This window comes from Apteryx mantelli, chromosome 10, assembly GCF_036417845.1.
Source record: "Apteryx mantelli isolate bAptMan1 chromosome 10, bAptMan1.hap1, whole genome shotgun sequence".
Taxonomy (NCBI): Eukaryota; Metazoa; Chordata; class Aves; order Apterygiformes; family Apterygidae; genus Apteryx; species Apteryx mantelli.
The window spans coordinates 4,182,920-4,195,315 of record NC_089987.1 but is presented as its reverse complement, the minus strand read 5'-3'; the positions used below and the strand labels follow the sequence as shown (position 1 = coordinate 4,195,315).

Genomic DNA, 12,396 nt, shown 5'->3' with positions numbered 1-12,396 from the left:
CCCTGAGAGGCAGTGTGAAAAGTTTGCCCAGTCGCTGCTTAACAGAGCACTGGGGAGATGGGAGAAAAGGTGAGGAGCAATAACTGCTATTACTTCAGTGAAATAGGGACAGTAAAAACATCTGCAATACCCTTCAGGTGACTATTCCCGGCAAACCAGCTCTGATGTTGGTTACTTCATATGTCTGTATCTCAGGTCATGACATGTCCAAGGTCACTCATGCTCATTGAGAAGAACAGCTACTGAACCCACCGCCCTCGCTCCTCAGTCTGCTGTTTCAGCGACAACTTCTGGCAGCACGCTGAGAACCAGCTGAAAACTGCAGTTTCTCAGAAACAATATCTACTTACTACTGCTCATTCAACACTCCTTGCTGTAAATGTCTTGAATATCTCTCACCATGTTTTCCATAAATATTTATCCAGCTCCTAGTTTCTCTTTACTGAAACCACTTTGCAGTTTATTTCATCCTTCTGGGGAAAGTTTTTAACCTAGGGTTGTTAACCCAGCTAGGAATGATTAAGGTAAAGCTTCCAAATGGCTTTGCCTCTCCATGCCATGGTGAAAAGTGTTTATTGTTAAGATCCTATTGTTAAGCCTGTTACAGGTTAAGCCTGCTTTGTAAAGCAAACGTTTTGTACGTGCTCAGAAACCCTAATGAGCTGAAATGCAGTTATGCTTGTTGTAAATCAGGTAGAACTTGGTTGAAAGCAATGGAAATTTGCTGGTGTGAAATTAGCCTGATATAAAAATTGGACCCATTTTTGCTGGCAGATTTAAATAATGATTGGAAAGTAGAGTGGTTAATCCGTTGGAAACAAAGTTAAAAGATCAGACTGTTCTTGGCTCTCCTACAAGCTTTCAAGATGGCCATGGTTATTGATGAAGTTAGATCCAATCTTGCTCCCTTTGCAATCACTGAGAGGAAAAAGAAATCATATTTATCTCAGTTTTTTCGGGAACGGGCCATAACTTGATTGCCTCAATTTCCTCTTTTGTAAAATAGGACTCGGAAAGAATTCACTTAATGACATCATGAGATTAATGTTTTTAAAATACTTCTAATGCATGATTTTTAATGAAGAGTTGGCTGAAAGAACAAACTACAGTTGGTAATGACATCATTTGTGTTTCTGGCTGCTTGCTTCACGTGAGCTGTTGAAAGCAATAAAAAGCAGTGGGTTTGAAGCACTGCTCTAGTTTGACACAGAGTCTGCAGATTGCTGTTTGCTCCTTGCGTACGTAGCATGCAACTATGCATATGACTTTCTCTAGGTAATTGTAACTCCATTCCCGTTCCCCAAATAAGCACAAGTAACGTCAGCGGAGCCACAGACTGCAATATATTGTGCGTAGCTTGTGCAAAGTACATGCAGCACACGGAGGAGTTTGCTGCACAGGGAAATTACGGCAGTCGAAGGTGGGGTACGTGTCTGGTGCATCAACGATTCTGCACTAACACGGGTGCGATGTGAGTGTGAAAAAGCTTACTCCATTTGCAAAGGCCGTACAGTATTAACTGCTAATGTACTTCCAGATTTAGCAAATTGCCTCGTGGTAAAATAGGTACATGATGGCTTTCAGTTTAAGATGTTTGGCAAACCTTAACTTGTGTTTACTTTCAAAATACACCTTTCTGCCAAACTAGAAGTTTTTTGTAATTGAGTGGAAAAGCCAGGAGGACATTTCAGGTCAGCAGCATTTGAAGAGAGTGTCAAACCTATAAATAATACAGTCAGACTGGGCTGTGAATTTGGGGGAAGAAATAACCTTTAACTTTTTTGGTAAGATTTTTTTTTTCTTTCTGATTATAAGACCGTGTTACTGGGTTTTTTAACTAACAACTTCTCACCAAATGGAACTTGCCTTAAGAAACTTTTCAGTTGGTTTATACATAGTTAGCAAAAATTGTGTTGAAATCTTGAAGTTACGATATGCCAGGAGGCTACAGATACTGTTTGAAAACCTCTAATAGAAGCTGGTGCTCTAAACTGATGGTTTCGATCTTTCAGGTATCGCTCTCCAGCCTTCCATGTCCAGGCTTGGTATGATGAGGTTAAAGATTACACGTACCCCTATCCTCACGAATGCAACCCCTGGTGCCCGGAGAAATGCACCGGATCCATGTGCACACATTACACCCAGGTCAGGCATCCGTGTTCTCCCTGTCCCCCCACGGCCCGTTTGCCACTGAGATATTGGCTTGATGTGCCCTCAGCGGGCTGGTTTGCTCGTTTTCAATAACGGTGTCGCCTTTGCAGATAGTCTGGGCCACGACGAACAAGATCGGCTGCGCCGTGAACGTCTGCAAGCAGATGAACGTCTGGGGAGAGATCTGGGAGAATGCCGTCTACCTGGTCTGCAACTACTCGCCCAAGTAAGGCGGATCAGACGGGCTCTCCCGGCTCTCCTAAAGCCGCGCGCCGGCAGGTCGCTTCCCTCGCCCGGAATCTGGGGAAGAGATTGCAGGCAGTCTAGACTGGTGGTTGTGGCTTTAAATTTTTTCTTTAGACTGCAGCACGGAGCCGGTTCAAACCTTCTGAGCGTTGCCTGGAAAACTGAATGAGGGGCTGGGGCCAGGCCGGAGCTTTGATGTTGCTGCCATGGGAAGGAGGAGCAGGAGGTGGCGGGGACGGAGCTGGGGGAGCTGCCTGCCAAGCGAGGAGGCTCGAGGCTCGCTCTCGCTGCTGCTCGGAGCATGGGAGGGGACGGGAGCGGTGCTTAACGCTGCCGAGCGCCGCCGGCCTCAATTCCAGCGGTAGCATCCATGCCCCGGCCCCGGGGCTGGCGCAGGCGAAGCAGCCTGTGCTGTCGTGACGAATTTTCACCCCCCTCCCTGTGCAATCTGCTGTTTTAAGCAAACTGCTGCTCTGTGCAGAGTCAGGCCTGCGGCAGCCGCTGGGAGAAGCTACCCGAGCTAGGAGCTGCTGTGCAAGGAGCTGCATAAAGAGGAGCGCCTGGCCCAGCGAGCTCCCCCTGATTAAAAAAAAAAAGAGAGAAATAACCATAGCAGTTGAGATTTAGCCAGCTTGATAGTTTGATTAGGTTTAAAAATGAAACTCGTATTTAAAAACCTTGAGAACTGCATCTGGAAGAGGTTTCCTGCCTTCTGGGAAGCTGGCAGTTGCAATTAGTATTTTCTGTTTTAATGGCTCGTATGAGAGGCATTTCCCCTCCGGGTTGCTGCTGATTTGAAACTGAGAGCGCAGCGAAAAGAAACAGGGAAATCACTAAATACAAATGGAGCAGCTTGGAGAGCATCTGAGTTCTGGAGTCCGCAGGGCATAGTAACGCAGGGGAAAAAAGCCGTGTGGGTACGGAGCTGGGCCATGAAACCCAGCAGCTGGCACCTGTAGCGCAAGCCAGGCAGAAGCTCGCGGGCGGGTTGTCCCGCGTGAACCCTTCTCCCCACTTAAGATACTGAGCGCGTTATGCTCCTTCGCAATTTGGTGGGATTTAATAACCGATCCTCACATGGGATCCCGCTGTAGCCCTTGGAGTTCCCGCAGTAGGTTGGACTCCTTTGCACGTCATCCATTCAGGGCTGCTGGATGGAAAAATACTCTATTTCTGCCGTTTCTGCTTAATCTCTTCTCTCTGGCTTCGGTGCATGCTGTCCTCAGCTAGCCTTATAGGTGGAGACAGCTGAAAGAGCAATAACCAAAGGGTTCGTAGTCACAGGCTGAACTCTGCCGTCTTGAGCCTCCTCGGCCCGTAATGTTTGCAATGCAGAGGGCCAAAGAGGCCTTTTGTTTCTGGGTAATTTCTGGAGAAAATACAGTCATCCATTGACTTGCTTCTGTTTACATAAGATCACGGTATTTGTGTTAGTTTAATGTGAAGGTGATACCACTTATGTGTATAAGAACCTGCAATTCATTTAAATAAACCCTGGAGAAACTGTCTTCTCGGAAGTGAAACCAAGGGGAACGTTTTCCTTGCAAGGCTTTCCTGGGCTAGCTGTTTAGTCTTGGTTTAGTTTCTCTGGGCTAGGGCAAGAGCTGAGGTCTTCTGCGGCCTCGGAAGCAAAACTGGGGACTGGGGCGTGGCCGGTTTGGGCAAGGAGAAAGTGCAAAGTGCTCTTCTGCTTCCCAGATGATCTGGTGAGCCCAGGGCGCTCCTATTTCTGGTGCCTCAGGCTGAGCCGTGCGCTTTTCTGCTTGGGAACGGCACCAGATGGAAAATGGGACAGCTCGTAAATGGAAAGAGCTGTGCTCCGGCCTGGCCACGGAGCTGCCCAAGGGGGTAGGAGAAAACGATGGGAGACTTGCGGCTCCGGTGGCTTTGGTGAATGCACGCCAAAGAGCCGATGGCAAGCGCTAGCCAGCGAATACCCATCCGGGAAGCGGAAAGCAGGCAGCCTCCGCGTGTGCGTCCTTCCCGCGGTCTGCGGCGTTAGCACTAACGAGCTGCAGACCGTCCGGGAAGGGGACGAGCGGAGCCAGGCGGCCTTTCCCGCGCTCGGGTCCATGACCAGACTGCGTTTCTCCCGTGCTTCCAGGGGCAACTGGATCGGGGAAGCCCCGTACAAGAACGGCCGCCCCTGCTCCGAGTGCCCGCCAAGCTACGGAGGAGGCTGCCAGAACAACCTCTGCTACAAAGGTAGGTGCCGGCGCCCGCCGCCTTCGGGCAGCACGGAGCGGAAAGGCTCAAACGCCTTTTTCCCCGGAAACTTTTAATTAGTCACAGATTTACGTGCCTTTTAGTTTGCCACCCTTAACGTGTAGCCATTGGTACGTCAGCAGCCGTGTCCGAAACAGAATGACATCGAGATACCTAAAAAAAATAAAATAAAAATCCCCCAGCTCCGCTCCTGCCTATTTGTCCCAGGGAAAATTAGAGCCGGCGCTCCGATTGAGGGAAATTACTCTGCGTTTACATCGGTTTGGCTCACGTGTTCCGGCGGGATTTTGATCTCTGGAAGGCTGCGAGTAGCAGCGATCCCGTCCTCCCGGGTTTGTTTGGGAAGGGAATGTTCTGCCGCGGTTTCCAGCAGCAACGTGGGTGGGCAGGCCTTGGCCGCCTGCCCCGCGCCTTCTGGGTCCTGGGACGGAGCCTTTCCCTCTCCTCCACCCTGGGTTTGCCGTCCGCAAAATGAATACAGCGATTCCTCTTTCTCGGAGGAGAAGGGGGGATCCTGGACAGTTTTCCGACACATGGAGTTCCCTTAGAATAAAGGTTGTTATATAGAAAGGGTGAAAAATGCTATTAATGCTGAAATTTCCAATGAAGCAGCTCTATTTCCCTAGCGCAGAGGATTTACTGGGACGAGTGTTGAGAGAGTCTTTTTTTTGTTTGCTTTTTCCCCCCCGTGTGTTTTATTGCGTGAAGAACTGCTCCTAGAAATAGGCAAACTGGAGACTTGCCCAAAGCGGAGGCTCGTTTTTTGCATTTGTCATTGTAATCCGGGGGCGCGGGGACCGCGAGGGAAGTTGAGCGAGTGCAGGTGGATGCCGCGCAGAGAGGGGATGGAGCACGCTGGCTGTGCAGCTGGAGGGAGAAATTCCTCTGGAAGATTTCAGCCATCCATCATCCCCCTGTTTGCGTCGGTCCTCTTCTTGCTGCCGAGGACGAGCGCAGCATAGGGTTTCAGATGGGACGGGCCAAGTGCAGTGAACTTAGCTGGCACCGTTTCCAGAGTCCCTTTTCCTACCTGCAACAGCAGCAGACTTGTTCTTTAGCAGAGGTGAAAAGGAGGATAACGGCTCCACGGCTATGGAGCCGTGACGTAGCAGGAATTAGGCTGCAGCGAGACCCTTGTTTTACTGCTGGGCCAGGTGAGGCTGCAGCCATGGGGGGGTTGAAGAGCTTCAGCCACCTTCCCAGGTACTAAGACTCTCTTTTTGGTAGACTTCCAGCAAATTTGTATTTTTTATTTCCCTCCGGAGCGAAAGAGCTGGAAACAGGTTGGAAAAATAGAAATTTCAGTGCATTTCTGTTCTCTAAATAGTGAGACCTGTTGCAACCATTTATCGTTAAGCTCTGTAAATGCTGCTCTATGCGCAGAGCAAGTGACTGCTGGAGAACCAGGTCTCCTTTCCTGGTGCGATACCTGCCTTGGCAATAGCCCAGCGCAGTGTTTAACTTGCATTTTTAGTTCCCAGCTATTTAAAAATGGATCCTTGTCAAAGCAAATAATCTCCCTCAACATACGAGCTCGTCTGCCTTTCCTGTTAATACTAACGTGCCGCCATTACTTTTAATCCCCCTTCCAATAAGATTATCGTTATGAGGATACTGTAATCCCGGAGACAGATGAGACCAATGAAGTGGAGACCTCGCAGCTGGCAGAGCACAAGCCCGTGAGGTTCCCCAGCGTGGAGAGCAAACCCACCAAACCAGTCAAGCCCAAGAAAAACGTCTCGGACAGCTACATGAGTAAGACGGTGTCTTTGTTTTTCAGCTCCTCTACGTTTTAAAGCACCTCTGTAGGACGAGGTGTGGAGGGTCAGTTAAAAAAACAGCCGGGAGGATGTTTGAGCGGAGGGGGGAGGTGATCTGCCTGACAACTTGCAGCTAGTTATAGCAGAAGCGAGGAGCGAAGCTCTCCAAAGCCGCTCGTGCCCTTCCGCGTGTCGCGCTCGGCAGTATTTGCTCGTTCTTCACGCCAGGTGCTGCCTTGTGAGACGTCTTGAGCAAGCGTCAGTGAAGTGAAGGTCCCCAGATCACGGGTCACTTCAGCAAATGTCGGTTTTGTGTCACCTTTAAAACACGCTAAGCTCAGCAGTGACCCTCTTCACAACTTTTCTGGGGGTTTTAAGTTGTTTTTTTTTTTTTTCCCCTTTCTGTTTCTTGCTTGGGAAGATTTCCGAAGTTATTTGAGGAGCTGATAGTGCTCCCATTCTTGTTTTCTAATCATTGTTAATTAAGAGAGTTATCCTGAAACGGAGGGGAGGCGAATAACCACAACCTTTTCAAGTTTATCTGCTTCCATCTTGAGAGCCTGTAATCAAGTGGAGAATGAGAGCTCTGGCTGCAGACCTCGGGCTGTAAATCAAAGTCTTCTGCTGTCAAATGTTTCTTCCCTCTTAACATTTAAGAAAACACCTGTCTCGTATGCAAAAGGCTGAAGAGGCACGAACCAGATTTTGTCTGGCACTCTGTTCCTCTCAGTCTTTCCTTTTGCACCTCGCATTTTGTTTGCTATATACATATATATTTTTTTCCCCCAGCACAAGTCATTACCTGTGAAACCAAGATGCGGGACAAATGCAGAGGCTCGACATGCAACAGGTAGTGTTTCAATGATACCTCTTGGAGCGGTCCAGGAAAAAGCGGTCTAAAAATCGGCAGGTTCTTGCAAACAGGGGATAGCCTATACTACATATTTTTTGTGACTGTCTAGGTATATCCCTTCAAGGGATTTACCCAAGACCTTGAAAAAGCTTTCCTTCCCTTTATACAAAGCATTCGGCCAAGCAGTAAGGTGACTCAGTTTATTTTATGCAGCCATGATAACCCACAGATCCAGGTGTCCAAAATCATTTAACGAATCTTGGCAGTCATTTTTTGAACTTTTCTCATGCGTTCCCTTTCTGTCCAAGGCAGACCAATAATTCATGGCTTGTCCCCTCCCAGCCAGTCAAGAACTTCTGGTTAAGGTTTCTGTAAAGAACGAGACAGTTTATCACTTGGAGAAAAACCAAATCCAAAGAATCTAAATATTGGTTGGGTTTTTAGGGAGAGAGGAGAAACAGTTTTAAAAAGTAACTATTTTGCAATCTTGTTTTAAATGGAAGAATTACGTGAAATGAATGGAATGACTATTAAATGAAATAGAGTCAAAGTCTGTTTTTCTTGAATTGTTTTTTCGCCACCCTCAAAGATATATATCTTTACCAGGTATCTGTGCCCAGCTGGCTGCCTGTACAGTAAGGGAAAGATCTTTGGAACATTTTATTATGAGAGTGTAAGTACCTTTTAATAGCTCATAGATGTAATTTGTGGGGAGTTAGTGGTAATAACAGAAATGGGAAATGCCAACTATTCTAATGTAATTTGACTTTTCAAATTCTCCACTTGTGGTGCTGTAAAATGTGCTAGTAAAGATTACCTGCATTTTCCTCATCTTAGTGATTAAAAAAGAAAGTCCGGAAAGGTAAAGTGATTCCGACTTGATCTTGTCATGAATGTCCTTAATGTGAAATTAAAATCCATGGAGACCAGGGGACAGGGATCAACAATTTTTATATGGATCTTTTTTGTAGTGCAGGCAGTTGTCATGCTGAACAGAAACTCTCTGCTAAAAACACTGTTAAAGGTTGTAACTAAAGAATAATTTTGGATGATCTGATGGATCTTGAATTAGCAGGATAATTTATATATAAAGCAAGGTGGTGTTTTCCCATCAGACCTACTTTTGCAGTGAAAAAAAGGTTGAAGATGAAAGGGGTTTTTTTGTATAAAAACATGTTTGCTTCGTGCTTGAAATCGCAAGTTTTCAGCATAAAGCCAAACACCACAAGTCCCAGATACTTTTACCAGTGCGCTCCTGGTGTTTTCCCTGGGCTGACCTAGTTGCCCGTTCTCGCTGCGGGTACGTGACGGCATCGCCCAGGATACGCCGTTGCCTCGCAGCTTCATGGACTGCAAATACCTGCTGCCTCCAAGTGATTTCAGCAGAAATATTTTGGGTTTCGGTATTTTGTTGAGAACTGGGAATATTTCATACGGGTGGTTACTTTCCAATACTGCTTTTCTTCTGAATTATCTCTGAATGTTCAGTTTTGTTATTTAACAAAGTTTGTCGTTCAACCAAGCAGTGCTTAGAAGAGAAAAAATGAGTAAGGTTATGCTGGAAGGGTAACGTTTAACAGCAGGAAGGTACTCGGTTTATTTTCCACTTGGCCTTTCGGTGGTGCTTTTATTCCTTATTGTTTTGTTACACAGCTGTTGGTCAGTGTTGCCCCGTGACTGAGATCTATTTCACGTGCAATTTGCTCTGTTCCCCTCAGTCATCGAGCATATGTCGTGCTGCCATTCATTACGGCATCCTGGACAACAAGGGAGGACTGGTTGATATCACGAGGAAGGGCAGGACGCCGGCGTTTGTGAAGTCCACCAGAAACGGCGTCGAATCTTTTAGGTACCGCCTTTTTGGAAAAACCATCTTACCTCTGTATTTGTTTTAATATAAGTAGATGTTCCACCTTCTTTGTTACTTGTATATGGACATAGCAATTCAAGTAATTATAGTACACTGATTTTTAATAATCTTTTTTGTTTGCTTGTTTTACAGGAAAAATAAGCCTTCAAATGCATTCATGGTTTCCAAAGTCACAAGTAAGTTTATAAAGCTGAGGAGAAACCATTGTCCCAAGAGTTTTATGGCATGCTTGAAAACATCATTCCATACAATACTCTTTTTCATTTTAAGTGGTCATGTCAAATGAACCGATATCACAGCTAAGTACTACTCTGGCCATCCATCACCCAATATGGGCCATTTCACCGTCAACCATCTCATTTTTTCATGGGGAGCTAGGAGGAGGGCAGTGAACAGTGAGATAACTGGCCATTTCCAGCAGCGAACCATGGCGGTGAATCATGGTCAGGTCTAAACCTCTGCTATAGAGTCACAAGCTGCTGATGGTGGAGTAGTGGAAGGTCAGCCATCCTTGTGTGAAAGCCTCTGTCTAGTGCGAACACTACAAAACCTGCAAAAATTTGTATCTAAAAGTACATAACATAATAGTGCAATAGTATATCGAAACATATAAAATAATATAATAATACGTATTAATTTAGTTTCTAACAGTGACTCACCATAGTTCCTGCTTTTTAAACAATGCTCACTTTCTGAATAAATCTGAGTAATTCCTCTTCTATAGAATCTTCATTTTGATTACGTCCCTTTGAGCCACGTTAGGGTAAAACCTGAGGTGTCAGCTTATTAAGACTCCACGTCTGGAGTTTATGTAGCTGTAGCAAAAATACACTAATCTTAAGGGTTAGCTACTTTCCTCTTTCGAAAGCTGTGACCTTTTGCAGACCATGCTGTAGTAACGTAGCTGGGTTTCTGCTGGAGAGCTTCAGAGCCTCTCCTCCGCGCCGTCCGGAAGCAGAAAGCAGCTCTCCTTCCGGCCGCAGCTCCGCGCTCAGCCGGACACGCGGCTCGTCGGAGGCGCTGCGGGACCGAGGCTCGTGCCTACCGCAGTGGCTCAAGCTACCAGCCCTAATAATTCGCCTCTCTGTTTTCATTCCCGCAGCGCAGACGGTGGATTGCTACGCTACGGTAGCTGAACTCTGCCAGTTCAAAAAGCCGGCATCTCACTGCCCAAGGTAACGGCACACCACGAGCACGACCTGCGCTGCTGGAGGGACGGGCGGGTTATAGCAGGGCCAGCCGCGTGGAGGTGTCCGAATCTGGGGGCTAAAGCAAGAGGAGCAGGTTGTGCCGGATGAGCTGGAGAAGGGGGTCAAGACTGGCCTGTTTCATCCTCCAGCCAGGCTTTTCCCTGAGCGTATCCTCAGCACGGGCAGGCACACCGACACCGTGATATAAAATCCATGCTAAGTTTCTCAGCTGATTCAGCAGCATAAAAAAGTCGGGCAACGTGATCCGTTTCAGCGAGCCGCTGTGTACGGGTGCGCAGCTTCGTGCTCTGCCTTTATTCTCTTGCGCTTGCTGGTGTTTTGATCTGTTTTTCCTTTTCATCTTAAAACGTGGGAGAACTTTGTTCTAGAAAGCTGTTTTGTGCAGGTGTAAGTGATGGCAGTGTGGGGGTAACGAACATATGCAACTAATCGTGTGCACAGCATTATGCAAAAACATAGAAACTCCCCTTTGAAAATGTCATAAAAGATCAATCCCTCTTTTACTGGTCGAAAAAAATCTCTATTTGCAGTCCTGCAGTAACTGCCAAATGTCATCTGAGGGGAACAAATAATTAGATTCACTGTTGCCACCTGCAGACCAGATGCAGGCACTTGAAATCTTCCAAGAATGCAACTTGTTTTCCTGTTGAGCCTTTATATAGAGAATAAATATGAATAAATTTTTTTTTCTAGGATTTATTGTCCGGCCCACTGTAAAGACGAGCCATCATACTGGGCACCAGTGTTTGGCACCAACGTCTACGCAGATGTGAGTATGCTCCTTTCCTTGACGAACATGCATGGCCCGAAGTCTAGATTGCAGTGGTGGGGCCCACAAAGGACGTGGGGGACTGCAAATTAGGAAGGCACGAGTTACACGTGCAGTCAAACTCTCCTGGACTGTTGCAGTTTCGGGCTGGGATAAATGGGGAAGAAGTATTGCCACCAGCGTTAAGTTGGTCTCCCAAGGAATAGATTGGGAGATGTGGGGCAAACACAGTGTGGAGCCAGCAGGAGTCTCTGAAGGGTTGCTCTCCAGGTCCTCGTGGCATCGTGTCACAGAGATAAACCTACGTGAGATGGCTCTACCCATGGCATGATATACCCTCAAAGGGGACAATTCTGCCATGCATGCTGGCATGCTGGATAAAGAGAGTCCTTTTCGGTCATGGAGACACGTCCCACCAGCACGGGAGGTGGCAGTGCAACAGCAGCACTTGTGCTAGACATATCTTCTGCAAGCCATGGTGTACCACAGATGTTAGCAACAGGCACAAGTGCTACTACACCGGGCTGGGACAACGGGTTTGGGAGCCTTGTGGTTTCTGCCACTGACTTGCTCTTCTGGTCTTTGGCAGATCACTCAGCCACCCTCCGCCTCAGGGCCCTTGTCTGTGGAACCACGTTGCTCTCGTCCCCCTTTGTCAGGTGCCTTGAGGTCTGCAGGTGACAACCTAAGGGCTTGTGTTATCACATGTACTACCACGCTCCATAGATGGCAGAAGGAGCCCGTCTTCCCCCTCCCCGTCCTCCTCTTTCTGGGAGCTGAGTAGCGTTTGGGAACAGCTGGGACACAGCGTAGTGCAGCGGGAAGAAAGCACGCGAGTCGGGTTTATTGGTTTGTTTTTCTTAACGCTGCTCACGGGGATGAGCAGCGACTTGATGCTAGAACAAGGCGAAGAGTCATATTTTTGAAAAGTCTTACCATTAGGCCTGTAAAACCTTTGTTTCAATGTTTTTTCAATGTGTGTGTGTGCCTCATTTTTTCTTCTTTCCCGTTAGAGTTTCTGCCTTTAGGAATGTCACCTCCTGGGTGTGCGTAGTGTGTAGGAACTTGCTTTCTGCAGGCCTTCGGGAAGCAGTCAGCGGGTCATGGGTCCTGGTGAGCACACGAATACCTGCCCCTGCGCGGTGAGCAGCTCTTACTCTGGCAGCTCAGTGTCCTCACGGAGCTTTTTGGGCTCCTGAGAAAAATCTGCTGGAGAAGATATATATAAAAAAAAAAAAAAAAAAAAAGGGGGGGAGAAAGCCATTGTGAAAGTGGGTTTTAAACAGCTTTTATTTCACTCGAGACAACTT

General features: G+C 47.3%; 1 protein-coding gene across 2 annotated transcripts in view; it reads left to right on the top strand.

Annotated features, from left to right (window-relative positions):
* The window catches only part of CRISPLD2 (cysteine rich secretory protein LCCL domain containing 2), a 33,367-nt gene that overhangs the window by 10,319 nt on the left and 10,652 nt on the right, over positions 1-12,396 (top strand). For both annotated transcript variants that reach the window (XM_067302410.1, XM_067302411.1), the window contains exons 4-13: positions 2,013-2,145; positions 2,262-2,377; positions 4,502-4,602; positions 6,220-6,378; positions 7,173-7,233; positions 7,843-7,909; positions 8,955-9,085; positions 9,239-9,282; positions 10,209-10,281; positions 11,011-11,086. In XM_067302410.1, the coding sequence (XP_067158511.1) occupies positions 2,013-2,145; positions 2,262-2,377; positions 4,502-4,602; positions 6,220-6,378; positions 7,173-7,233; positions 7,843-7,909; positions 8,955-9,085; positions 9,239-9,282; positions 10,209-10,281; positions 11,011-11,086 (961 nt within the window). The remainder of the gene's footprint in view (positions 1-2,012; positions 2,146-2,261; positions 2,378-4,501; positions 4,603-6,219; positions 6,379-7,172; positions 7,234-7,842; positions 7,910-8,954; positions 9,086-9,238; positions 9,283-10,208; positions 10,282-11,010; positions 11,087-12,396) is intronic.